Genomic DNA, 23983 nt, shown 5'->3' on the forward strand with positions numbered 1-23983 from the left:
AAAAAAAAAACTTCCGTACAGCCACCAACTTCCATACCACTCTTACTACTTGAACTTTCGACTCCTCTTTCGCAGCCTAGAATCTGTGCCTTTCTATTCGAGTATTTTCTTTTCAATTATATCTTCACTGCCGATACAGCAGCCACACAGCCACACAGCATGTCTTCCATGCGCAACGCCGTTCAGCGGCGCAACCACAAGGAGCGTGGTCAGCTTGGAGGACGTGAGAAATGGGGTATTCTCGAGAAGCACAAGGTTGGTCACATCTCTTGCCTCTGCTGGTGTTGGAATCTGTGGCAAGCAGCGCAGAACCTTCAGAAAATTTATTAATTGTCGCAATAGGATTACTCACTTCGTGCCAAAGACTACAACGCCAAGAAGGCAAAGCTCAAGCGCCTCGAAGAGAAGGCGCGCGATCGCAATCCCGATGAGTTCCACTTTGGTATGATGGGAGACAAGGACAGGACACAAGGACGACATGGACGAGGCACAGTTGGACGAGACTCTGCTGCTGCTCGCGGGTTGAGCCACGATGCTATTAAGCTTCTCAAGACACAAGACAAAGGCTACCTGCGAACAGTTGGTGAGCGCATACGTCGGGAGATCGAGCGCTTAGAGCGTGAGCAGGAACTGCAGAACGGCATGAACGAGTCTCTTGGCGTGAAGACCCAACAGAAGAACGAGGAAGACGCCGATGAGTTTGATGGCTTCGACTCCGACCTTGACGATTTTGCTTTCAGTGCCCCGTCAAAACCCAAGCCAAGCAAGGTGGTGTTCGCCGACGACCGAAGCGAACAACTGACTTTGAAGAAGAAGCGTATTCAACATGAAGACTCTATGGACGAAGATGAAGACGAAAAGCCTACCGACACTAAGAAATCTGCCAAGCAGCTTGCAGCGGAGCGTCAAAAATTGCAAGAGATTCGTCGGGCTCGTAAGCTCCGAAAGCGGGCAGTTGAAGCCCGAGAGAACAAGCTGAAGGCGCTGCGCAAGCAGTTCTCCGAGATCGAGGCGGCCGAAAGAGAGGTCGATTGGCAGCGGTCGAAGATGGATAACTCCGTCGGAGGCACCAACAAGAATGGCATTAAGTGGAAGATTCGTGAGCGCAAGCGCTGAGCGGGCCGGAAGCGCCCCGTTACGAGTTGACGACGGCAAAACTTCTACATCTCCTTTCATGTACATAGATACCAGCATATCGCTCTGCATAGCGGATTTCACGCTGCTTCATTGTGAGCACAGCGTCGGGCTTACAGAATGAACCTCGTTGGGCCCAGGCTCGGTGACCTCGCTCTGAGCCTTTCAGTGACGGATCACCAACGCCTGAGCATTGGGCCAGGACCCAGACTGCTACATCACATCGGCGCGGGAATCGAGAACAGTCGGCACCCAATACTGGGTGATCGAACAGCAGACACTATTTGAGCCAGATAATTTTGAATCACTAAACATTCGTCTGGATCCACATGCCCTCTTTACCTTGAGATATTCTCAACATGGACCAGGTCTTGTACTTTCACCTCCCTGCTCAAACTTGAATACATAGGCTTGTTCCACACAAGTACGCTGATCAAGTCAAAGAGATCTCCATAGAATGTAATGACCCACATCGGCAACGACAGATCCGTTGGAAGAGGAACACTATTGACTTTGGTTACGCTTGATTGGTATCGTCTAAAATTTGCTGTATATTTCACAACGATTTGTAAAAATTGGTTTCAAACGACAGTGACTTAGACCCGACGTCCAAGGTGACCAGGGCTGGAAGAATTAGGACTATAGGGAATAGATCGACGAACGAAGTAAAAACGTTTGGCTCCCTCTTGCCATTCACCAGTCCGCGATTGTAAATGAACCATCCTAGTGGAATAGGAGACTAAAGACTCAAGCAACAGAATACGTCAGTCTCATTTCCCATGTCGAAGGGAGTAAAGCACTCCGACATAGGAGTAATTCCGGATCGCTGATAGGCGCCCACTCATCTGATTATAAATTGGCCGCTGACTAAGGTTATCTTTTATCGGTGACTGTGAAATGTCGCCACCCCTCACTGTACCACATTTTCTCTCCCCTCCACAGAGGTCACTCTCCAAACACTCATAATGGCGCCCTCCTTCGTGACTATTGATACAAGCGACGACCTCGACATGACTCCCGCTCCTTCGAAGCCCGTCGATGCCCCACGTACTCTCCTCCTCGCTCCCCCCTCCATCGCCACTCACGAGGAGAAACTACGAGCTGTCTTCACCACCTTCGACCGCCAATCCACAGATCTCCAAATGCTCGACCGCCTCTCCGCAGGCTTTGTCTCACTCCCCACAAACACATATGACACTGTCCTAGTCCTCACCGATTCAGACGGCTCACGGCGCACCGAGGCTCTCGCCCTCCTCACCCGCGATGTATATACCGCCCTCGTGCCGTCCATGAAGCCAGGCGCAAAGCTCCAAACACAAGATAAACCACTCGACATGTCCGAAGCCATGGAAGCTGTCCTGGCCGGTCTCATACAGACCGCCTCTGGCTTCGAGAAACCCAATTACGAACAAGCCTCAGTTGCCATTCCTCTCAAGTTCGGCAAGAAAAAGAAGACAGCCCCGCCCGCTACCCCCGCCATGGGATTCTCAGATGACTTTAACGTGAACAACCATGACCGGGATGATGATGACGAGTTTATTAATGAAGACTCTCTTCTTGACGAGGACGACTTTTCGAGACCCATTATGCCGCGTACGTCCATGTCTCCTTCTTTCCAATTATTTCAATGCCAATTCTAACTTTCACAGCTCCAGAATGCCAACCGAAGACCGGCCGCCGGCGACGAGCCTGCAAGGATTGTACGTGTGGTCTCGCTGATCGCCTAGAGGCTGAGGATAAGGAGCGCCGCGCAAACGCAGACAAGAGCTTGAACGTGATGAAGCTGGGTACAGACGACCTTGCCGAGGTAGACTTCACAGTTGAGGGCAAGACAGGCTCGTGTGGAAGTTGTGCACTTGGAGATGCCTTCCGATGTGACGGGTGCCCTTACATGGGTCTTCCTGCATTTAAGCCCGGACAGGAGGTGCAGATTTTGAACGATGTCGCGCAATTGTAAAAGAATTGTTATGGTTTAGGGTTGGCGTCATTTGCATCATCGCTTGAGCTCGAGGCTATGCTTCGGGGCGTTGGATTCTTTTTTTTTTCTTTTTCTTTCTCGGTTCATACAAAGATACCTCGCTGGACTTGGTCCCTTCGATAGTCCTACCAAATACGCTGGGATTTGACTCATACTTTTTTTCCGCTCTTTTTAGCCGTAGGAAAATTCTAATGGTGCGATCAAGTTACGTGTATATCTGATATCATTGGGTATCACCCTTAGGCGTTAAAATGGAACCTTAAGTGGGCCTACGTACGAGGACAGTGGAAGATGCTGATCATTTAATTGCCGCTATTTTGGTTTCATTGCACATTGCATCATGATAAAAATTGAGACAGAGATAAAGCCAGGTGCTCACAGTCTATGAGCGGTCCTTTTGCATGTGAGCGACACGAATGCTGACAGCCCGCTTGTGGGCATCCAGACCCTCGACAGCGGCGAGAGTCTCAACGGTCTTTGCGAGACTCATGAGACCCTCGGCAGTCAGGTTGGAGCTGGTGATGTGCTTCAGGAAAGAGCCTAGGTTGACGCCGGAGTATTGCTTAGCGTAGCCGTAGGTGGCTAAACGGAAGATGTTAGAAGATGAGATGAGGGGTATTTGGGATAGGAAAACATACGCAAAGAGTGATTAACACCGGCAGAGTAGTCACCAACACTCTCGGGGGTCCAGGGACCAATGAACACGCTACCAGCGTTCTGAACCTGCTCGACGATGGCCTCGGGGTTGTTGACCTGCAGGATCAAGTGCTCGGGAGCGTACTCGTTGCTGAGAACCATGGCCTCGTCGATATCCTTGACGACAAGAGTGAAAGAGTGTGCAAGAGAGCCGCGGACAATGTCCATGCGAGGAAGGGCCTTGGCCTGGGCATCGACTTCGTCCTCGATGGCGCGAAGCTCCTGCTCGCTCAGGTCGACGGCGATCAGGATGACCTGGGAGTCGACACCGTGCTCGGCCTGACTCAACAAGTCAGAGGCAACAAAGGCGGGGTTGGCGGTCTTGTCGGCGATGACAAGAACCTCACTGGGGCCAGCGGGCATGTCGATACTGACACCGGCGGAAGTATCATTGGAAACGAACATCTTGGCTGCGGTCACGAACTGGTTACCAGGACCGAGAATCTTATCCACCTTGGTGATGCTCTCGGTACCGTAAGCCATGGCAGCCACCGCCTGAGCACCACCAGCGAGAACAATGCTCTCAGCGCCGACCTTGTGAGCGACGTAGACAATCTCGGGCGAGATGCTGCCATCGGAGCGAGGAGGCGAGGCCAGGACGATCTTCTGGCAGCCGGCCACCATGGCAGGAACACCCAGCATCATAGCAGTGGAAGGCAGCACGGCGGTACCACCGGGAATGTAAAGACCAACACGTTCAATTGGACGCGAGAAACGGGAGCAGACGACACCAGGCATGGTCTCCATCGTCAAGGCATCATTGCTTCCCTTTTGGGCAGAGTGGAATCGGTCAATGTTACCAATGCTAACATCAATGGCCTCCTGAACCTCGGGGGTCAACTTCATGAGCTCAGCGGGGAAGGGAGCCTTGATGACTGGAGAGGTCAATGAAGTGGCCTTCTCGAACTTGTGAGTGTACTTGAGTACGGCGGCATCTCCACCTTCACGAACTTCCTGAATAATAGGCTTCACCATGGCAACAATGGCATCGTTGGACTTCTGCGAAGGACGCTTCAGGAAGGCCGAGACCTCGTCAGCGGGGGTAGAGGCTGTAATGACACGCTGCATTTCAATGCGGGTGGTGCGATCCTCTGTCGCCGACTGCGCAGGCGCAGGCGCAGCAGCAGGAGCAGCAGGTTTGGACTCGGCAGGGGCCAGACCAGCCTTCTCAGCCCAAGGACCCTTAGCGTCGCCCTTTCTCCTCTTGACCTTGAGACTTTTGAGGTCGAGGTTGCGCTCGATGTCTTCCAAGGACACACCAGCAGCAGTACACCTAGCGAGAGCGAAATAAAACAGATCGGCAGCCTCAAAGGCAATTTCCTCCTTGGTCTTTGCCTCGCACAGCTCCTCGGCCTCCTCCATAACCTTGGCCGCGACGAGTTTAGGCTCATTGAACAGGCGTGCGGTATAAGATCCGGCGGGAGCATTAGCTTTGCGTTCGTGAAGAGTCTTCTGAAGACGAGAAAGACCAGTGGAGGCACCGAAACAGGACTCAGTACCGAGGTGACAGAAGCCTGAATTATGAGTCAGTACGATTAGCTAGAGATGGAGAGAAGTGACCATTCATCTTACCTCGTCCGGTCTGCTTGACAACAAAGACCAGGCAGTCAGCATCACAGTCATAACCAATGCGAATCAGTTCCTGGGTGTCTCCGCTGGACTGGCCCTTGTACCACAGCCCGCGCTTGCGGCTTTGGTAGACACCGGTGCCAGTACGGATGGCTTCTGCAATGCTCTCATCGCTACTCCATACAAACCCTAGACAGACTCCCCGCTCATCTGTCACTGAGGTCGCGTAGAGGCCATTGGATTGGTCAGTGACCGCGCGTGAAGCAATTAATTTGGCGGCAGAGATTTGACTAGCCGCATCCCGCTCGACGGTCAACGCTTGAGAGGGAATGATAGCGATGGCATTTTGCTCGATAGCTGATTTGACTGAATCCTCCGAGATGACTTGATTACCGAAAGCAGTGTACAGGCGAGGAGAATCGGAGCTGATATTCAACTTTGTGGCAGCGGCGGAGATCGAGGCGGGAGCAGTACAGACACTGGCCTCGTTGCGCTCGGAGGCATTGGCAGCGATCCACTGCTGGAGAGTGTCCAACTCAGCATCTGAAGGGGCATTGACGAGCAGACGTGATGACGGGACTGATTGTTCCTGGGAGAGTGCGGTCAATTGGTCGAGGGTGATGAGAATCTTCGCGGCACCGGCGTTGAGGACATCGACAAGATCGCCGGCGGAGGGGATGGTAGTCGCGTCAACAAAGACATCGAGGTGGCGGAAGTTCTGGCGCAGGAATTGCTCGGCCTCGGCGAGACTCGAGACCTTCACCGACACTCGCCCGAAGTAGGCGATCTGCTTGATGGAGAGCCCTGAGGTGGGGTTGGAGGGGCACGAGATAAGGAATGGCGTTGCCATGGCGTATATTTGTGGAAAAGAATACAAAGGGAGGGAGTATAAAGGGATATGAAAACCCCTTAGGAGTTTGGGGGGGGGGTTCTAATGCGGAGAGTGGAAAAGGTGGAAGAGTGAAAAGCCGATGACTCTTGTTACCTTTTTTTCGGCGGCCCGCTATCTGCAGCCGCTGATTCATCTCCGCTCCCGGCCTCGCCATTTACTGTCCAGCGGTCTACTGCTCTACCCTCAAGAATCGGAATGATGCTTAAAGTCTGATTGGTTTGAGCGTTGGCCAAGGGTGCGAAAGATAGCTGCATCCTTCGGTTCGAATTATTTTCCATTACAGCTCATATACAATTTTGTAGGCCGAAATGACGCCATCACGGTATTCCTGGAAACCCTTAGGCAATGAATCCAACCTGTGAAGAACCTTGGGCTGGTTCGGCCGAACTTTACCCTGCTCCAGCCACAGGGGCAATCCATCAAACAGCTCACTAGATAGCTCGTGATCGAAACCCTGGACTTTTCGTATACTAAGCTCCTGGTCTACTAGGTCTATATTGGAGACTTGCCGTCCGTGGGATTTTGAGGCACATGCAAGACCTTGATCTAGACTTGCCCTTTGCTAATATAGGCACTGGAAGCCGTTCCTGGACCAATTGAGGCTCTCCCGAGCGATTGCGGACGACGAGAGTTTTGGATGTTGCTACGATACTGCCGGTGCCTTTGAAAATCTAATTTGAGTCTCTTGTAGGTCACTTCCGGAGATATTCTGTGCAATGAAGTGTGCTTATAGATCCAGTCGTCTGTGGGGAGAAGGCTGACAAATGTGCCCCGCCTTCAACCCAGGAAGTGGGAGCTACTCCAGCGCTTGCGCTTGCAGATGCTGGGCTTGATGCTTCAGTGGGCATGAAAGCTTGCACCCTCTGGATATATCCTCTCAAAGACGTGAAACGAGTCGTGCGTGTCTAGGACTTGCATGCACATGAGCCTTCGACAATGACGAATTTCTCCAGGGTTCGTCAAAAGCCAGGGTCCCAGCTATGCTCCTGATTCTAGGCTGAACTTTGATCTATTGTCACATTTGGGTCGTCCCTGCTGTCACAAGGGCTGCATATTCTAGTTGAGTCAGTTCTCAATGGTGTGACTTCAAGCACCAACTTAAGCCCGTCTTAGTTATCGAGAGCCCGATCCGATCCGGTTTGGGGTGTGCCTTGCATAGAAGGGGGTCGCTCGTCCCGCATGGGAATCCACGTGCGGAGCATCGAGCATCGCAGGTCGTCTAATAGCCCTCGCTCCAACGGACCCGAAAATACAAGGAATGTCCAGGCTGGTTTGGCTCGCGCTGGACCTTTTGTTGCATTGATCAGGAATGCCTTGAACATACCCAATCTTTCCAGGAAGTTTGAGCTAGTGTAGTGATCACAATCAGATGCTCCAGGATATCCCGAAATGGATTGGCTTAGTGCTAGCGCGGGCTCCAATGAGCACGGATCAGCCTCCCCATAGTGGCTACCCGCCATCACAGGCTAGAGAAACACAAAGCTTCGGACAAAACGCCATGAGGGGTATTTTCTTGGCCTTGTCAGTGCGACTGCATGATTCGGCTTCCTGCGCCACGAATGGAATAGTGCGTCCGGGGCCCTGACTCAACTGTCATTCGTGTCGGTCACCCGAGATGAAGATCCCGGGGAAGCTCGAAAATTAAAGCCACTCATTGCGCGTTCCCGGAGATGTGTGCGATAGGTTTCGAGGAAATCACGCTCAAGCTTGGTAATACTACGAAGCACGAGGCCGAAGTCATGGCATGGTTTCATCGGAAGGGCCAGGTTAGGAGTGCATACCTCCGAAGCAAGAGGCATCGCAGCACAGCAGTGGGGCGGTCCTTGCAGATCTCCCCCGTCAGGAGGGAAAAAATGACGATAGGGGCACTGCAGAGAAAGGGATCGGAGTCCAGCCCAGATCCCTACGTGAGACCCCCAAGTTACCAGAATGCAGGTAAAGAAGACCGCGTGTGACGGCTTCCCCTTTGGTTCATGGTCCTCCCTCTCCATTCTTTTTTTTTCAATCCACCTTTATAAAGTCGCTTGGAAAGCTACGGGTAGTCTCTCTTTCGTGATCCGGCTGACTCTCCTATTTGAATCCCTGCGTCCCCCGCTATTATTATTTATTTCTACACGCGCCGCGGTTCCTCGGGCCAGACTTTGCGCTAACGATGCGCGCTCCTTCTCTTTTGCTAGCTGCAGTGGGCCTGGCAGGTTCAGCTGTTGCTCGTCCTTTTGGTGAGACCGAGGCCGTCCTTGGTCAACAATTGCAGAGCCAGGAGAAGGCCGATGCCGTGAAGGAAGCCTTTCAGCATGCATGGAATGGGTATATGAAATATGCATTTCCTCATGACGAGCTGCACCCTGTCAGCAATGGATTCGGTGATTCCAGGTGAGCACTTGACGCGACACACAAGATCTGGGGCATTGCAAACCAACAGTCAACAATAGAAATGGATGGGGTGCCTCGGCGGTAGATGCGCTCTCGACCGCAATTGTCATGGGTAATGCGGATGCTGTCAACACCATTCTGGACCATATCGCGAAGATCGACTACTCTGAAACCTCCGACGGGGTCAGCTTGTTCGAAACAACCATTCGCTATCTTGCCGGCATGCTGTCTGGCTACGACCTGCTCACCGGCCCTGCCTCGGGTCTGGTCAGCAACACTGAGAACGTAGACAACCTTCTCACCCAGGCCAAGAATCTAGCAGATGTGCTCAAATTCGCCTTCTCGACCAATTCCGGAGTTCCATATAATAATCTCAACATCACATCCCAGGCAAGTGACGGTGCGACCACCAACGGCCTGGCAGTGACTGGAACTCTGGTTCTCGAATGGACGCGTCTCTCGGACCTGTTGGGCGATGAATCGTACGCCGAGCTCAGCCAAAAAGCAGAGTCGTACCTGTTGGCACCCCAGCCGTCAAGCGGAGAGCCCTTCCCCGGTCTTGTGGGCAGTAACATCAACATCAGCAACGGCGAATTCGCTGACGGCATCGTCTCGTGGAACGGTGGTGACGATTCGTTCTACGAGTACCTGATCAAGATGTATGTGTACGACCCCAAGCGGTTCGAGACATACAAGGACCGGTGGGTCCTGGCAGCAGAATCGGCCATCAAACACCTCACGTCGCACCCGAAGCCTCGTCCCGAGCTGACTTTCCTCTCTTCGTACAACAACGGCAACTATGATCTGAGCTCCCAGCACTTGACCTGTTTCGATGGTGGCAGCTACTTGCTTGGCGGTTCCGTGCTGGGTCGCCAGGATTTCATCGACTTCGGCCTCGAGCTTGTTCACGGTTGTGAGGCTACTTACAACCAGACCTTGACTGGCATTGGCCCTGATTCTTGGGGCTGGGACCCCGCCAAGGTTCCGTCGAACCAACGGGACTTCTACGAGCGCGCAGGCTTCTACATTAACAGCGGCTACTATGTTTTGCGCCCCGAGGTCATTGAGAGCTTTTACTATGCCTACCGCATCACCGGAAGCGAGGTGGTAAGTATCAAGTTCCCCATTGATCTGCCTCGAGCGAACTAACAGGAACAGTACCGCGACTGGGTGTGGAACGCTTTCGTAGCCATCAACGCTACCACCCGTACAGATTCCGGCTTCGCTGCTGTGACAAATGTCAACGCAAAGAATGGCGGCTCCAAGGACGATAATCAAGAGAGCTTCCTCTTCGCCGAAGTCATGAAGTACTCATATCTCACTCATGCAGATGGTATGTTACACTTCCTACCGAAAATCACAACAAGTTGGTACTAATCATGTAACAGATGCCGAGTGGCAGGTCCAGCCCGGCGACGGGAATACCTTTGTCTTCAACACAGAGGCGCACCCCATGCGCGTGAAACACACCTAAGACCTGGTCACTTCCTTCCTCGATTCTTCAGTAGATTTACATCTATCGCGAGGTTTAAATGGCTTCGAGTATCTTTATCGTGAATACACCTACTTCGGTCCCTCAAGCGCAAAGTCGATTTGTAGGTAAAACGCATGTGAAATAGGCGTAACCCAGGCCACCATTGAATGATTGAAGACAATAGTATGTCACAGTCACGTTTCACTCACCCTCATGTGTAGACAGCAGTCAAGCGGGGTTCTTCTCTTTAAAAGCGTCGCGGCAGAGTGAAATATCACAGAAAGTCTTTAACTTGCTGATACGTCCAATTCCAGAAGTTCTTGCCCAGTGTCTCATCCCAAAGGTCAGCTCTCTTGCAGTCCGCAATTTTACCATAAGGAATGACTGGGAAGCAACGTTTGTCAGCGGCATATTCGCATATTCGCATATTCGACGAAGAATACGATAGAGGAATAGAAAGCCTACCCCAGCAGCCATTGTTTCTTTCTGTGATGCTCGGATGTAGTCCGGCAAATAGTTCGGTGTATCCTCCATATATCTGAGCCGGAGACACAAGTTTCTAGATGTCGATGTTAGCAAGTTAACATTCTCAACGGCCGAGTCGAGGGACAGGTCCTTACAAAGAACAGAACCAGCCACCAAGGCGAAATTCGCACGAGGTCCGTCATATAGATACCCGGATCGACAGACTGCGTAAGTACTTTAGCAACCGACATCTTCGCCCATTTTCCTTGAGCTTCACATACCACATGAACAATGCCTTCTCCAGATTTCGCATCCCGCCGCGCAGCTTCAACAGCATACAAGACATTCCCATATTTGCTTCGGCCGTATTTGACCATAGCACTTTCATCACGTTCATAATCCATATTGTCTAGATCGATAGCAGGGATGGGAGCATGACCGATAGCAGAAGAAGCCAGCCAGACGACCCGCACTGAGCCTCGGGAAGCAATCTTAGCAGTCTTGAGCAGTATGGAATACAGACACTGGGTGAAGAGGAACGGCGCAATGCAGTTTGTTCCCAGCTGAAGCTCGTATCCCTGGACCGTCTTGGAACCCTGGGGCGGGAACCATGACTCCAGCATTGTTCCAATGAACATCTAGACGGGTTTCCTTGGCGAGAAACTCATCGGCACTTTTTCGGATGGGGGTTAAATCATTTAAATCCAAATGCAGAAATACCAACGTGCCAGTGCATGAGGGGTGACTGTCTTTGATCTCAGAAATGGCTGCGTTGGCCTTTTTCTTGTGAGCGGGCTGCGATGTAGACCGTGGCGTTTTTGGCGTAGAGGATGGACGAAAGTTCTTTGCCGAGTCCACCTGAGCTGCCGGTCACTATGAAGACCTGGAAGTGTCACATCGAGTGAGTTCTGACTTGAAGTTTTAAGGGGAGCATTTACCTTTCCGCTCAAGTCGGGGGCTGTGGCTTCGGTCATTGCCGCCTTTGGTTTATTGAAGAAGCTGAACATGACTCTGATGTGAGTATCTTAGTATATCCTGCAGAGAGAGACAGGAGGATATTCGAAAGTTTAGCTAAAGTCAAATAAGATAAAGGTTCAAAGCCAGTTCCATATGATATACAGATTTGTATGGAGGGAACAGGAGACTCTCGCAATCAACACATGTTCAATTTCTCAGTCCAGAGCGGCATGAATGGCGGTGGCCGCTAACGATCTAACCCGGATCAGGGAACGGGTGCGCTGCAAAGCCTCGATACGTAGAATCGGCCGGAGACTCCATAGCCGGACTCGTTACTTCGATTTCATAAATAGAAAGGCAGGTTTGATGCTTAGGTAGCATCTAGACATGTGGAAATGCAATGATGGAAAATAGGAGCGGAATGATTATGTATTGTGACAAATGATTTGTAGACGGTTTGTTCATGGGGAAATTCTAATATCCCACCAAACAAGGGCCAAATCAAACGCCATGAATGCAATATGAATACGCATGAGTCACAAACTGTATGAAAGGCAGGCTTCAACTTCAAGTCTGCAAACAGATAGAGTTGAATAGGGTATCTGGTAGCCATGGTGGCAATGCTAATGCTGATTCCAGCTCCAAAGGGAGCTCATAAAAGGGTATAGGGCGTGGTTGCTGCAGCTGCCATCTGGCCTGTGGCCTATAGCAATATTAACCTCTGAGACACTTTGCTCAGTCCCGAGAGGTCTTGGTCCGTATAGGTAGAGACGTTGAGTCAGCCACCTGAGCCAATGGATCTGCGCCCGGAATGGCATCTTCCTCGCCGGTGGTTTCCACGTTCTCGAGGTCCTGACCGCCCTCAATGGATTCCACGATCGATCCCGCTGGATTGGAGAAGGCTTCGGAGGCCTGGGAGATATAGCTTGCGGCCATGTCGAGGCCCTCTTCTCCTTCTTGAAAGTATTCACTGCCTTCGCCATCGCTGAGCTCGTCCTCGTAGTCGTCCTCGTCTACGTCTTCATCTTCTTCGAGAACCTCGTCTTCAACGGGTTCGTCCTCCTCGTCGTCCTCATCTTCGCTATCGGTGGAGGAAAAATCATCGAGCTCTTGCGGCGTATCTCGCCAATATGTGAAGTCTGTATATTCTTCGCCACCAGACTGAACCAAAAGGCTAGTCGGTGGGAAGAAGTGATCAAGTAGTTCTTGCATGGTCACGTAACTGCTTTTGTACTTGTTCAGGCTGAGCAGGTCAAGAGAAACCTCAGCGTTCGAGTTGATGGTGAAGATCCGCGTGGACGGAATGTTGACAGATCGATAACTCAAAGCGTCCGTCAATCGGTTTCCGAAGCCGGCACAGAAAGGATTCTCTTTTCCAGAAAACAAATTCAAAATGTCGCGCAAACACGCCATCTTGAAGACTTCCGGCTTTCTCAAATAGATCTCGCGTCTCAATGCTGCCATCGTACGATCTGGGCTGCAAATCACGGGTCCTCTGGGGAGACGGTATCCGTCCTGATTAACGCCGTACAGGTACGCTCGTGTAGTATCTGCCTGTCCAACGGATCGACTGGTAAGGTACATGATGTTGTAACCGTTGTTGACGATATCAGTGTACAGTTTGGCGACACCTGCATGGGTCCAGTCTCGTCCTATCATGTTCAGAACGTGACCCAAAGCATCCGATCTGGTTATCAATCATTAGCATGAAACGATTGGTGACAGAAAGAGCAGGTTCACTTACTTCGTGATGGTTCCGTCAATGTCAGAAATAACGATTGGAACATTACCGTTCCATAAGTACATGCTTGCTGTACAGGTGGCCTTATTAACGCTGAAGGACATGAGGTTGGCGCCATGTTTCAAATTCAAAGCCTTGAGCTGGTCACTCGTCAGTCGCAGAGTCTTCGCGTAGTTGCGAGTCTCAACTGCGAATGAATCACCCATCGGCGACGCCGGAGGTGTAGGAAATCCAGGCTGTACATCCGACTTGGTCCGGTGGTGACGGACTCCCAGTGATGGCTCCAAAGTGGGTCGTTCTCCCTCACTGTGGTATCCAGGGTCGGAGACTGCATCCTCATTCAAAGCCGGGTTATGCCGCATGGAGTTGATGGTAGCTTTCCGGTCCGCCTCTTCCTTGGCCTCTTCGCTGCTATATATCCATAAGTTCCCGTGTTCATCCGCTCCGATGAGAGCACCGATATCGTAGCTCCCTTCCAATTCTTCTGCAAGAATCTTGCGGGCAAGAACTTCGGCGCGGAGCGCATCTTCCTCGTTACTTTTATATCCCGTCATGTCTAGCATCAGGTCTCCAGTCTCTGTGATGTGTGACGGGATGTTGGACCCGGAGAGTTTTTGGGACAGGGATTTGGCTCGAGACATTGCTTCTTCGGGAGTGATCGCTGGTGGGCTCCGTGGGCGGGCTTTTTGCTCGACATCTTCTCCTTCAGCAGGTCCTGGGCCATCAGGGGACAAGTCTCTTGCAGACTTTAGGAACGCTAGCGGAGAGTAAATCCTCCGAAAGCGAATGACCGAGTGGGGGTTTGGTGAACGAGCTGTCAGGCGACTCATCTGGTGACCGAGACACGGGAGTAATAGTGCCTGCGATGAAAGAATCAAGTCAATAAATGTAGCCGAAGAAAATAGTTGAGATTGATTAGTACCTAGATCCGTAGCTGCCCGCACTGGGCGGGATATGGGATTTGTTGGAGGGGTCTTCGCGCCTTCCGACATAGCATCCCCGCTCGCTTTATCGAGGTCAAGGAATTCAGGTTCTGGGAGAGCTGCAGCGACATCTTCGCTGGGAAGTGGCGGGCTACTCGCGGGAGAGACCAACGGCGAGGTCTGTAATGACGCAGGGATCTCGTCGGTGGTTTCGAACACGAAAAAAGCCTCCCCGCCTTCCCCTAGTTTCATCGCATAATCTTGTTTAACTCCATTGACCTTGAATTCCACCTTTTTCTCGAACGGACGTAGAAGCGAGAACTTGCCGAAGCGGACATGAAAGGGCGAGCAAGCGAGGGTACCTTGAGAAAAAGCAAGTTAGTCAAAGCATGAGTTAATGAGATATATGAACTCAACATACCATCCTCCTGCTCTATGACGATCACATCAATGGCGCCGCTGAGGGTCGCTGGATTGATGGAGTTCCATGTCTTGGAGACGGAGCCGCTGATGCTCCGCACGTACTGCATCTCGCCGGGCAATGGTCAAACACCCTAGGCGATGGGCTATTTAAACACAAAAACAGAAGAAAAGAGCGAACGCTAGAGATTGAAAGCGAATGTCAAGGCCTCGACGAAATAGTCGATCTGCAGGAAGAGGGGAAAGAACTAGTTGGGTGAGAAACCGGAAGTTGGAGGAATCGCCGCCAAACCGCCCATGTGACACTCAGCTGACAAGGAGCATCTGCATCACCCACGCCACGGAAAATGCTGCTGGAATGGATAGAGTAGATTGAAAAGAGGGAACTTGTCGTCGAACTATGGACACCCTAAACACACTAAATGCCGGCATCCTCGGGCCTTGTTGATGAACCAACACATATTCAACGCCCAACAGATCTGAATGACATAAGCATGGCTTGCCTCGGTCGCCGGATAGTCCCCGATACAGACTAGCGGCCGATCTCACGCTAGTCTCATTTGAGAGCCCTGACTAACTTGGTCATGTGATATGTCCCACCGACTCGGAGATCCAGAGTTAGTTGTTGCTTCCAACCTTACCTTCTCCCCGTCCCCGCTGCCCGCGTCCATGGGTGCTTGACGCTGGGATGTATGAGCCACTATATTTTGCATTTGACGCATACCCTACTGTGGTCCCCCGAGTTAGGGTGCGAGGTGTTATGGCTCTCTTCCTAGCGGTCTCGATTCTATGGGCCCTGATCTGGTAAGTCTTCTATGTTGCGCCGGTCTTTTTTCGCTTGATTCTTATGGTGCATAGGCTCCTCTATCGTGCGTGGCAAGTCTGTCAGACTTCTAACGAGGTTCTGGTGGAGAAATTGGGGTTAGACATCCCGCCTCCACCAGAAGTGACCCTTGAGGAGATCACGGCCCGTGAGATACGCCTTGCCTGGAAACAGCCGGACTTTCACAATTCAATACACAAGCACATAATTCAAGTCAATAACGTCAAAGGTACGTCTGCGCCTCTTCCCAGAAGTTGCCGTTCAACCGGCAAGTGCTAAAGTTCGTCAGTGGGCGAATCAAAACGAGTCGAAACCGCCGTGGAAATTTTGAACCTCGTTCCCGGAAGCATTTACCATATCTGCGTTCTTTCTGTTAGCGCTGCGAATTTTCAAACCCCAAGTGCGATCCTTCACGTTCGAACGAAATCTCTTCCTCTTTCCCGTGTCCAACAAGATGCTACCAATAGCGGTCCGACGATTCGAGCCTCGATCCCGAGGTCCACGGCTGGCCTACCGACACCATCCGCCCCAGTCATGTCGCGCGAGCACAGTGCCGGTCAACTACCTGGCAAACGGCCGTCCGCAGGCCGCAAGTTATCCCCCGCCGCGGGATCGATCGACCATGCGCACGGCTCCGACGAATCACATAAGCACAACAACAGGAATGACCGCGAACAAAGTCTAGAGAATCTAGCAGATCGCCTCAAGTCTTTACAGCAAGAAAACGACAATCAGGAGAAACAAGCAGCCGAAGAGGAAGAGGAGCATATTGCACTGCTCAAGGACCTTGAAAAGCAACGTGATGATCTGAAAAAGCGCGTCAAAGAGAAGGATGAAGTCAGCGGGGATTTGAAAAAGCACGTCTCTAAATTGGAAAGCGTCAACCGCACCGTACAGAGCGAGAAAACCAAACGCATGAGACTTCTTCAGCAGAAAGAAGCCGAGCGCAAAAAACGCAAGAACGACATTCTCCGGTGGCAGGAAAAGATCAGTCGTATGGCCAATGACGTTGCGCAGACTAAGGAAGATAAGGCACGAATGGAGGAAGAAACCGAGTCTCGTGCAGAAGAGATTCGACAGAAGATCGCCAAGGAACAAGCAGAGATGAAAATCATCGACGACGAGATTCAGGACAAAGGAGGTCGAATCAAGAAGCTTGAGGACGAAAGAAAGGGGCTCCAAGGCGGCGAGAGTGAGGATGGCAAGGAACTTGATCGGATTGACCATGAGCGTGCTCGCCAGTGGGAGCTGAAGCTGAACACGCTGCACTCTCATTACGCGACTCTGGTCAATCTTCATGCGCAGGCCCAGCAGCAATACCAAGAGGCCCAGGAACGGCTGAAGTGGCTCACCAGCCAGCGACCTGGCAGCTCGGCGTTTTCCTTGCCAGCATTGGATCTGGATATGTCCAATCATGCTACTATCCGACCTCGTCGTCATCGCAGCTCGTTGACGAGCAACGTTTCTTCTCCTGTGAACTTCCCTGGCGTTGAGACGACTTTCCCTGCTGGAATCAATTACAACCCACCTTCTACCAACTCGCCCACTTTCGCTCCAAACTCCTTCTTCAACATCAACAATGGAATGGCTTTTGCCGGCCTTACCGATCCTCCGGAGATTATGCGATCTGACATGGAGGCGTCTTTCAATAACCCACAAATGAGTCCTCGTGCGGATGCCTTATTACCATCTGACCTTTTGGGCGACGAAGAGTCCCCAGAATTCCCACGCCCTATCACTCGTCCACGGTTTTCGTCGATGGGCACATCGACTAATCCGCTGGATAGCTTTATCCATGGTCCAGTCTCGCCTGTCTCTTCGGGAAGCAGGCCCGGTAGTATTTTTGCCAGTCCTCTTGAAACGCATCACCGACAGGATTCCGATTCACAGCTAACTCACTTGTCAGCTGCTGGCGAGGCTCCAAAGAGTGCCTCAAGGAGGCTCTCTGGTCTGTTTGGATTCCATCGACCTCGTGGGAAAACACTGGCTGACGAGCCGCCCATGTTGGGTACTTTGAAACCGGGACAAAGCCAGTCTTTCCCACGCAATGTTGGTGAGCTGGATCCAATTGGCTCGCGCCGCCGGAGATTGAGTTACACAGGCAACTGGGCGAATGCGATGTCGTTGTTCCCTCGTAGCAATACGACAGGAGTGACTGCAGATAGTTCGTCTGATCACCCACCATCCCGTCGCGCTGCGCTGTCGAGTATCTTTTCTTCCAGCAAGTTCGGCTTCGGTAGCACTGACAGCCGGGGCACTGCCGATATGAACTCAGGGTACAATCAATTCAGCCCGCGCCATGATCCGATTGATCCATCATCTCTTCTTGGTGGTGTTCGCCGTGGTTCTCTGTCGCCTCGGCCTTCGTCGACCTTTTCATTCGATAATCAGAACTATCTGCCCCATCCGTCCACGGATAATCGTCATTTCGGGTGGCCTTCGGCGGAGCAAATGGGACATCGCAATAGTCCGCTTGGTTTGGATTGGGCCTCACCGTCCACGTGGTCCAGGGCTCCGTCCCGGCGTCCTTCGATTCAATATGGGTCTTCTGGCCACCTCCCTTTGGGATTGACTGGTGAGCCTGACATTGTCGAAGACTCATATGACCGCCATCATCGACCTCTTCAAGCCCCGATCGGTACCCGTCCGTCGTCGTCTCACCGACCGATCACCCCGAATCCTAAGCTCAACCCGGCAGCTCCCACATTCAGGACCATCTTTACGGGTAAGAAGTCTGACAAGGGCAAGGATAAGGACAAGGAGTCCGACGCCTCGTTCAATCTTCACGGGGAGGATATGTCTCCGTCCGAACCTCGCACATCCCGCTCTCTGTCTCACTTCACCGGTGAATCCTATGAATCCCTGGAGCGCATGCCATCCAGCACGTCTGTTGATAATGCTTCCAAGGAATCATTCATCCGCAAGATCACCCGCAAAGGCAGCTCCAGCAAGTTTAGTTCCTGGAAAGATCGCTCTGGACTGTTCTCTAAGAAGGGCGATTCCTCTCAAGGTGATATTGATGAGGATGAAGCTCAGCTGGGCAAAAGCGTGGACAGTACTGTCTCTAGCGTTATTTCTGGAGATCGATCTACCCGCAGCAGTCTTGGATTCTTCTCTCGCATGTCGCGACGGTCGGATAAAGCAAGCGAGACTAGTGAGGTGACTAATGAGCTGACAAGTCAAGCTGGTGATGAAGAGATCCCAGAGGTTGCTGAGATGTAACCCACTGGAGTCTCGTCCCTTTCTACTTTTTTTGAATCTGGAGTATATACCTCGGTTAGCCAAAGATACCTGCACGGGAATTTACATGGAAAATATGCATCCAACTATTGACTTTAACTCCGCTGGGATTTCCACCGTCTTAGTCTGTCCTAGTTTCCAAATACCGTAGTATAGAGACCATTCTCGTGAGATTGCGTAGCTCTAGCGGAGTAAATTGGCCGGTCATTGTGTGCGGGTAGCAATCGCCGCACAAAATGACTCGTTCTTCAAATCCAGTCTCTGCAACTCCAGACCCCCACCGTCCGAAAATATGGCAAACTCCAAGTAAGTAGTGTTCGAGTTCTCTTATCTATTTGAGGAAATTAATTTCAATCAGGTTCGAGTATGTCAAGGACTTCGAGCAGCCGGACATCCTACTCCCCAATACGTGGATTGTGGTACGAATCGATGGCAGAGGTTTTCACAAGTATGCAAGCTTTCCCATGTATCAGAACCTATGTTCAGTATCTCATGATTTTCCAGACTATCTGATCACTATGAGTTCATCAAGCCAAATGACCGCCGCGCGCTCGATCTCATGAATGCCGCCGCTGTTGAGGTCATGAAAGAGCTGCCGGATCTATGCATTGCCTACGGGGTCAGCGATGAGTTCAGGTTCGTTTGATATGATTTTCCCAGACTTTCATTCATTTATTAAGAGATGATCCCAGTTTCGTCTTCCACCCTACTTGCCAGCTTTTTGAGCGGCGAAATGCGTAAGTCCAGCATTCCTTTGAGGTTCTTCCCCTACGACGAATACCGTCAGTCTCAGTGCTGACTGATAATTCTTTCAACATTCAGGAAACTTGTGACTACCATTGTGTCAACCTTCACAGCTCATTACATCTATCTGTGGTCTACCTACTTCCCCGCCAGGCCGCTCCAGCCACCGTATCTTCCTTCCTTCGATGGACGGGCAGTTATCTACCCTTCCACACGGATCTTGCGGGACTACATGAGCTGGAGACAGGTTGACTGTAAGTTTTCCAAATGAAGCCGTCCTGCTCGGACTAGACTCGCTAAGTCGTATGTACCAGGTCATATCAATAATCTCTACAACACAACTTTCTGGACAATGGTCCTACAAGGCGGGATGAGTAACACAGATGCAGAGCAGGAGCTCAAGGTAGAGTCATCCATCATACAAGGTATTTTGTAAGATGATTGTTAACTCGATACTAGGGTACTGTCTCTGCGGACAAGAACGAGATTCTCTTCAAGCGGTTCGGCATCAACTACAATAATGAAGAAGAGATTTATAGGAAGGGAAGTGTTCTATACCGACAGGTGAGTGTTTGGTCTCCTTTCTGGCCTAGCTAGCTCTCATAGGGTTGTCTTCTAGTACGAACTCCAGGAACCAAAGCCATCCACGGGAGACGAAGAAAGTGCACCAGAGGTAAATAAGTCAAGATCTCAACAGGACAAACTGAAGAAACTTCGTCGGAAAGCACAGGTCGTGGTTGATCACATCGATATCATCAAAGATGATTTTTGGGAAAGGCGGCCTTGGATTCTATCCAACAAGCCGGGTACACTTCCAGCGCAGAATCAAGTCTAGGGAAAAAGAACAATTGACAATGAGAAATAACTGGTTCGATTCTATTCCTCGCCAAACGAAAGGGGTATCTTGATCACGAGGGTGGCGCCAAGTAAATGCCGTATGCCATCTATACATCCTGCTTTTTGTTGAAAATGCAATGCGCCTGTATGCAAAATAAGATGCAAATCAAGCCTTCTTGTCTTTCTTAGACTTCTTTTTGGAGTCGAGGTCTGCACCCTCTTTGTCTTTCTTGGGTGTTTTCTCCTTCTTGTCCTTCTTCTCCTTCTTTTCCTTCTTCTCTTTTTGGATCTTTGACGATGTCACCTCGTCAATCTCCATCATTTCCTCCTGTTGATCTGATTCTGTCGACATGGGAGTAGGGGGAGTAGGATAATACTCTTCGGCATCCGATCGCTTCGACTTCTTCTTCTCCTTCTTTTCCTTCTTTGCCTTGCGTCTCAACCGACGCTCCTCCTTGCTCTCCTTTGTAGAGTCACTAGAAGCAGAAGAGGCGACATCCTCGCCCCCCTTCATCTTCCTCCGCTTACTCTTTTCCTCTTTCCTCGCAGCCTTCTCCTCCTTCTTGGCACGACGATCAACGTCGTCATCTACATCGCGCTTCCTCTTCATTTTCACGAGAGATTGTTCCGAAGCAGCCTTGGTCTTCTCATCAATCGTTCCAGCCAGACACTCGCCACGCACGAAATTGCGGTACAATTCGCTGGTCAGCGCATTGTTCGTCTTAGCCGAAGTAGCCTCGTAACTGTCGTCGCCGACTCCCTTGAGCGCGTCTTCAAAGCCACGCAGCCACCACTGGTTTGTGGGGTCTTTGGTGGTTTTCTTGCCCACGCCGTGGTTATTCGCTTTGCGCGCGACAAGGATGGGTCTCGTCAGGCCTAGACCTCCATGCGCGCCTGGGCGTTGATTTGGGTTCAGGGGATTACCGGGGCCGGACCAGCCGTGGCGAATGAGGTATGCTTGGGCGTCCATTGTAGGGAGGTCGTGGAGGGGGGGTGCGGCCTAGGTGGTGAGGGAGGGTACGCGGAGGTTGATGCCGGGCCCGGAGGGTCGCAGAAGCAGGATCTGCGGGTTTATAGGTGACTGCACAGTCAAGTGCTTAAGTATTGGTCCTAGGCCGGTTTTGAAGAAGAGAGTATTCCGAGGAGGGGTGTCGCGAGGAAGATCGGACCCTGTGAAGATGAACAAAAAAGTCAACGGATAAGCAAGAAAAAAAATGCTTCCTTTACGATAAGGGATGCATTTTCTTTGATTATATTACATAGCCTGGCTCATCTACTATAAGCAAGGTCGCGTGGTCTAATGGTTATGATTTCTCGCTCACATGGATTTTCGTGTGCTTGCCTCGGTTTGTCCCGAGAAGGTTCCCGGTTCGATCCCGGGCGCGACCATTTTTTTGCCGACACAAAATACTTTCCAGGAATGAATGACTTCAGCGCTATCTACATTTTTTTTTATGACCTTCGTGTTCTTCTCCAAACAATTGAAAGGCTATTCTTCTGAGGTCAATAGAACATCGCTATGGCATCGAACTATGGCACTGTTTCATTCAAGATCCTGGCCAGAAAGCAAATAAACAACAAAGAGACTTGACCGACAATTATATATAGTAGTATTAAGAAAGCAGCTGAGGCAGATGGATGACCCCAACATTTGCATTTGTAGGTGTAGATCTGATCACAAACGTTGTTCAAAATTTCCGAAAACCTGATCCAAATAAACCCTGTAGAACACAAGTCCCTAGCTCTCAGTCTCAATGCGACAGAAGCAAGACGATCTAATAGGTACATCCGCCATAGCCAAAGCCAGCCTCAGCTGTGGTGCCAGAATCCGCGCCTCAGCAGCCCTACCGACTCTCAAAAGACACTCATGGTAACCATGCAAAGCCCAAACATTATTGATATGTCTCAGTGCACGAGGCAACGATTCATCGATACCCAGATCGGCAGCATAGATACCCATCGCCTCCTCGACACGTCCCTGTTCCAGCAATAGTGCACCCAGAGCATGCCGAGCAGGCTGCATCCAGCCCCAAGGTTCATCGTAGGGTAAATTATCATCGCGGTCCACTGCATCCCGCAGACGGGAAAATGCATAGTCGTAGTTTCCACTACGGTATGCGATTTCACCGTCAAGCATCGCCTCCCCGACGCCGAGGATATCGACGCAGGTATTGTTGAAGATAGTTCGGGAAGAAGGTACTAGCTTCATAGCCGCCTGGAAGTTGGTTTGCTCCTTCTTTGCATCATCGACACGGCCAGTAGCAGCGTAAGCTACCCCCTTGGCATAGTGAGTCATGGCCGTGGTAGTACAATATAGAACTCGGTCCATTGGAATGCTAAGCGCAATGATATCCTCCCAGCGACCAAAGCGGACAAGAGCATGCACGCGCGTCGCTATGAACCCTTCAAGCCAATCAGCTAAAGGGGGTGACTCTACACGGAGAAGATCCTCTGTGATAGACTCTGCCAGTTGTGTAGCAGTATCAATGGCAATCTTCGACTGGCCGCCCAGCATAGCAGCATACATCCGGAAATGGTAGTCGTGCGAGCGATAGAGATTATAGAAATGTCCCAATTCCTGATTACTTAGGAACTTCTCGTCTGCGCGGATGGCAGAGGTATTCGATGCTACTGCGCGGCGGTAGTCGCCGCATAGAATGTCTAGATGAGTTGGCATGTGCTCTAGGTGGCCTGCGTCTGGGACCAGGCCTCGGAGGTAGTCTGCTACTGGGAGTGCGGTCTCCGGGGTGGCAGACATTTCCATGAGATGGATGTACAAGTGTAGGAGACCTGGGTGTTGGAGTGCGTTGTCCCGAGTCAGAGCGCGGTCGAGCGCTTTCTTCACATCGAGAGTTCGGGCGCCGGAGGAAGGTCGGCCGGTTTTGAGGTCCCATAAACTCCAAGGTGTCAAGTTCATTAGTGCATCGGCATAGAGAGTCACAACGTCCAGGTCATCTGGAAAGTTCTGGTACACTGATTCCATGGCCTGGGCGTACTGATGATTCCACTCTGTACAATCATCGACAGGCTCGTTCTGCGGATAGCGGTATTGTAGTGCATCAATCAGAGCCCGCTCCACGGGTGCTGCCGTAGCCGCATGTTTCTTCGCCAAAAGCACCGCACTGTGAGCACGAGTCGTGGTGGTTGAGAGATCTTCTCCGTCGAAGAGTTTCCACGGTTTGTTATAGTTGGGACCCAAAGAAAGGGCGATCCCCCAGTATGCCATGGAGCACGTAGGATCCGCCATCCCCGCTTGTTCGAAGCAGCGCACCGACTCTTGGTGGTTAAAGGCATATGCCCAGATCAGGCCTCGGTTGAACCAGGCCTGTGCATCTTTGCTGGTGGTGCTGACCGTGCGATGGAATTTGCCAAGGTCGTAGTACTCCAGAGAAGCCGATTGCAAGACCGGCTTCCGTGTTTGGTACCAGATCCCAGGGGTCTCCAAAGCACTCATGGTTTGACGCGGGCGTTGACAGTGGCACATCGCGGGGATTCCATACGCGGCCAAGTGGGGCCACCTTAGTCCTTGAGCTTCACATTGATTTTGAGTCCTTGACTTGTATGGTTCTACTTCAATCTACGGTGTTTCTCAACGATCCATCATTGAGGACAATCTTGAGACTTTCTTTTCGTGCTCCCAATAGTCATTGGATCTTTGTTGAGACTTCCTAGTTCTTTCCTTTCTTGTTCTTTCCTAGGTCTTATGACATTTGAGGC

At 51.3% G+C, this 23983-nt stretch overlaps 10 protein-coding genes across 10 annotated transcripts; 5 read left to right on the plus strand and 5 right to left on the minus strand.

Moving 5' to 3' along the window:
* Positions 1-159: 159 nt before the first annotated feature.
* Positions 160-1116, plus strand: N7477_002425 (rRNA-processing protein UTP11; the record flags this gene model as incomplete). The annotated part of the gene is made up of 2 exons (XM_056964088.1): positions 160-255; positions 343-1116. The coding sequence occupies 2 exons, from the start codon at positions 160-162 to the stop codon at positions 1114-1116; spliced, it is 870 nt and encodes a 289-aa protein (XP_056824041.1).
* A 983-nt stretch (positions 1117-2099) lies between these two features.
* N7477_002426 (uncharacterized protein) lies at positions 2100-3091 on the plus strand (the record flags this gene model as incomplete). The annotated part of the gene is made up of 2 exons (XM_056964089.1): positions 2100-2727; positions 2784-3091. 2 exons carry the CDS (start codon positions 2100-2102, stop codon positions 3089-3091), a joined length of 936 nt encoding a protein of 311 aa, XP_056824042.1.
* A 403-nt stretch (positions 3092-3494) lies between these two features.
* N7477_002427 (histidine biosynthesis protein HIS4) lies at positions 3495-6227 on the minus strand (the record flags this gene model as incomplete). The annotated part of the gene is made up of 3 exons (XM_056964090.1): positions 3495-3694; positions 3751-5322; positions 5381-6227. 3 exons carry the CDS (start codon positions 6225-6227, stop codon positions 3495-3497), a joined length of 2619 nt encoding a protein of 872 aa, XP_056824043.1.
* A 2194-nt stretch (positions 6228-8421) lies between these two features.
* On the plus strand, positions 8422-10116 carry N7477_002428 (glycoside hydrolase family 47 protein; the record flags this gene model as incomplete). Its single annotated transcript, XM_056964091.1, has 4 exons — positions 8422-8642; positions 8702-9749; positions 9801-9975; positions 10031-10116. The coding sequence occupies 4 exons, from the start codon at positions 8422-8424 to the stop codon at positions 10114-10116; spliced, it is 1530 nt and encodes a 509-aa protein (XP_056824044.1).
* A 274-nt stretch (positions 10117-10390) lies between these two features.
* Positions 10391-11219, minus strand: N7477_002429 (short-chain dehydrogenase; the record flags this gene model as incomplete). Its single annotated transcript, XM_056964092.1, has 4 exons — positions 10391-10500; positions 10582-10675; positions 10737-10805; positions 10863-11219. 4 exons carry the CDS (start codon positions 11217-11219, stop codon positions 10391-10393), a joined length of 630 nt encoding a protein of 209 aa, XP_056824045.1.
* Positions 11220-12273: 1054 nt separating this feature from the next.
* Positions 12274-14732, minus strand: N7477_002430 (putative lipin Smp2; the record flags this gene model as incomplete). The annotated part of the gene is made up of 3 exons (XM_056964093.1): positions 12274-13225; positions 13283-14564; positions 14624-14732. 3 exons carry the CDS (start codon positions 14730-14732, stop codon positions 12274-12276), a joined length of 2343 nt encoding a protein of 780 aa, XP_056824046.1.
* On the plus strand, positions 14653-18667 carry N7477_002431 (Fibronectin type III domain protein; the record flags this gene model as incomplete). The annotated part of the gene is made up of 5 exons (XM_056964094.1): positions 14653-14723; positions 14789-14878; positions 15370-15426; positions 15481-15674; positions 15735-18667. The coding sequence occupies 5 exons, from the start codon at positions 14653-14655 to the stop codon at positions 18665-18667; spliced, it is 3345 nt and encodes a 1114-aa protein (XP_056824047.1).
* Positions 18668-18977: 310 nt separating this feature from the next.
* Positions 18978-20264, plus strand: N7477_002432 (tRNA guanylyltransferase; the record flags this gene model as incomplete). The annotated part of the gene is made up of 8 exons (XM_056964095.1): positions 18978-18991; positions 19044-19133; positions 19190-19321; positions 19378-19422; positions 19508-19683; positions 19744-19832; positions 19889-19993; positions 20049-20264. The coding sequence occupies 8 exons, from the start codon at positions 18978-18980 to the stop codon at positions 20262-20264; spliced, it is 867 nt and encodes a 288-aa protein (XP_056824048.1).
* Positions 20265-20432: 168 nt separating this feature from the next.
* Positions 20433-21236, minus strand: N7477_002433 (uncharacterized protein; the record flags this gene model as incomplete). Its single annotated transcript, XM_056964096.1, has 1 exon — positions 20433-21236. One exon carries the CDS (start codon positions 21234-21236, stop codon positions 20433-20435), a length of 804 nt encoding a protein of 267 aa, XP_056824049.1.
* A 768-nt stretch (positions 21237-22004) lies between these two features.
* On the minus strand, positions 22005-23720 carry N7477_002434 (TPR domain protein; the record flags this gene model as incomplete). Its single annotated transcript, XM_056964097.1, has 1 exon — positions 22005-23720. The coding sequence occupies one exon, from the start codon at positions 23718-23720 to the stop codon at positions 22005-22007; it is 1716 nt and encodes a 571-aa protein (XP_056824050.1).
* Between the last annotated feature and the right edge of the window lie 263 nt (positions 23721-23983).

The sequence above is a fragment of the Penicillium maclennaniae genome, assembly GCF_028827695.1.
Source record: "Penicillium maclennaniae strain IBT 15551 chromosome Unknown utg000003l:1.0-5670915.0:1.0-5674809.0, whole genome shotgun sequence".
Taxonomy (NCBI): Eukaryota; Fungi; Ascomycota; class Eurotiomycetes; order Eurotiales; family Aspergillaceae; genus Penicillium; species Penicillium maclennaniae.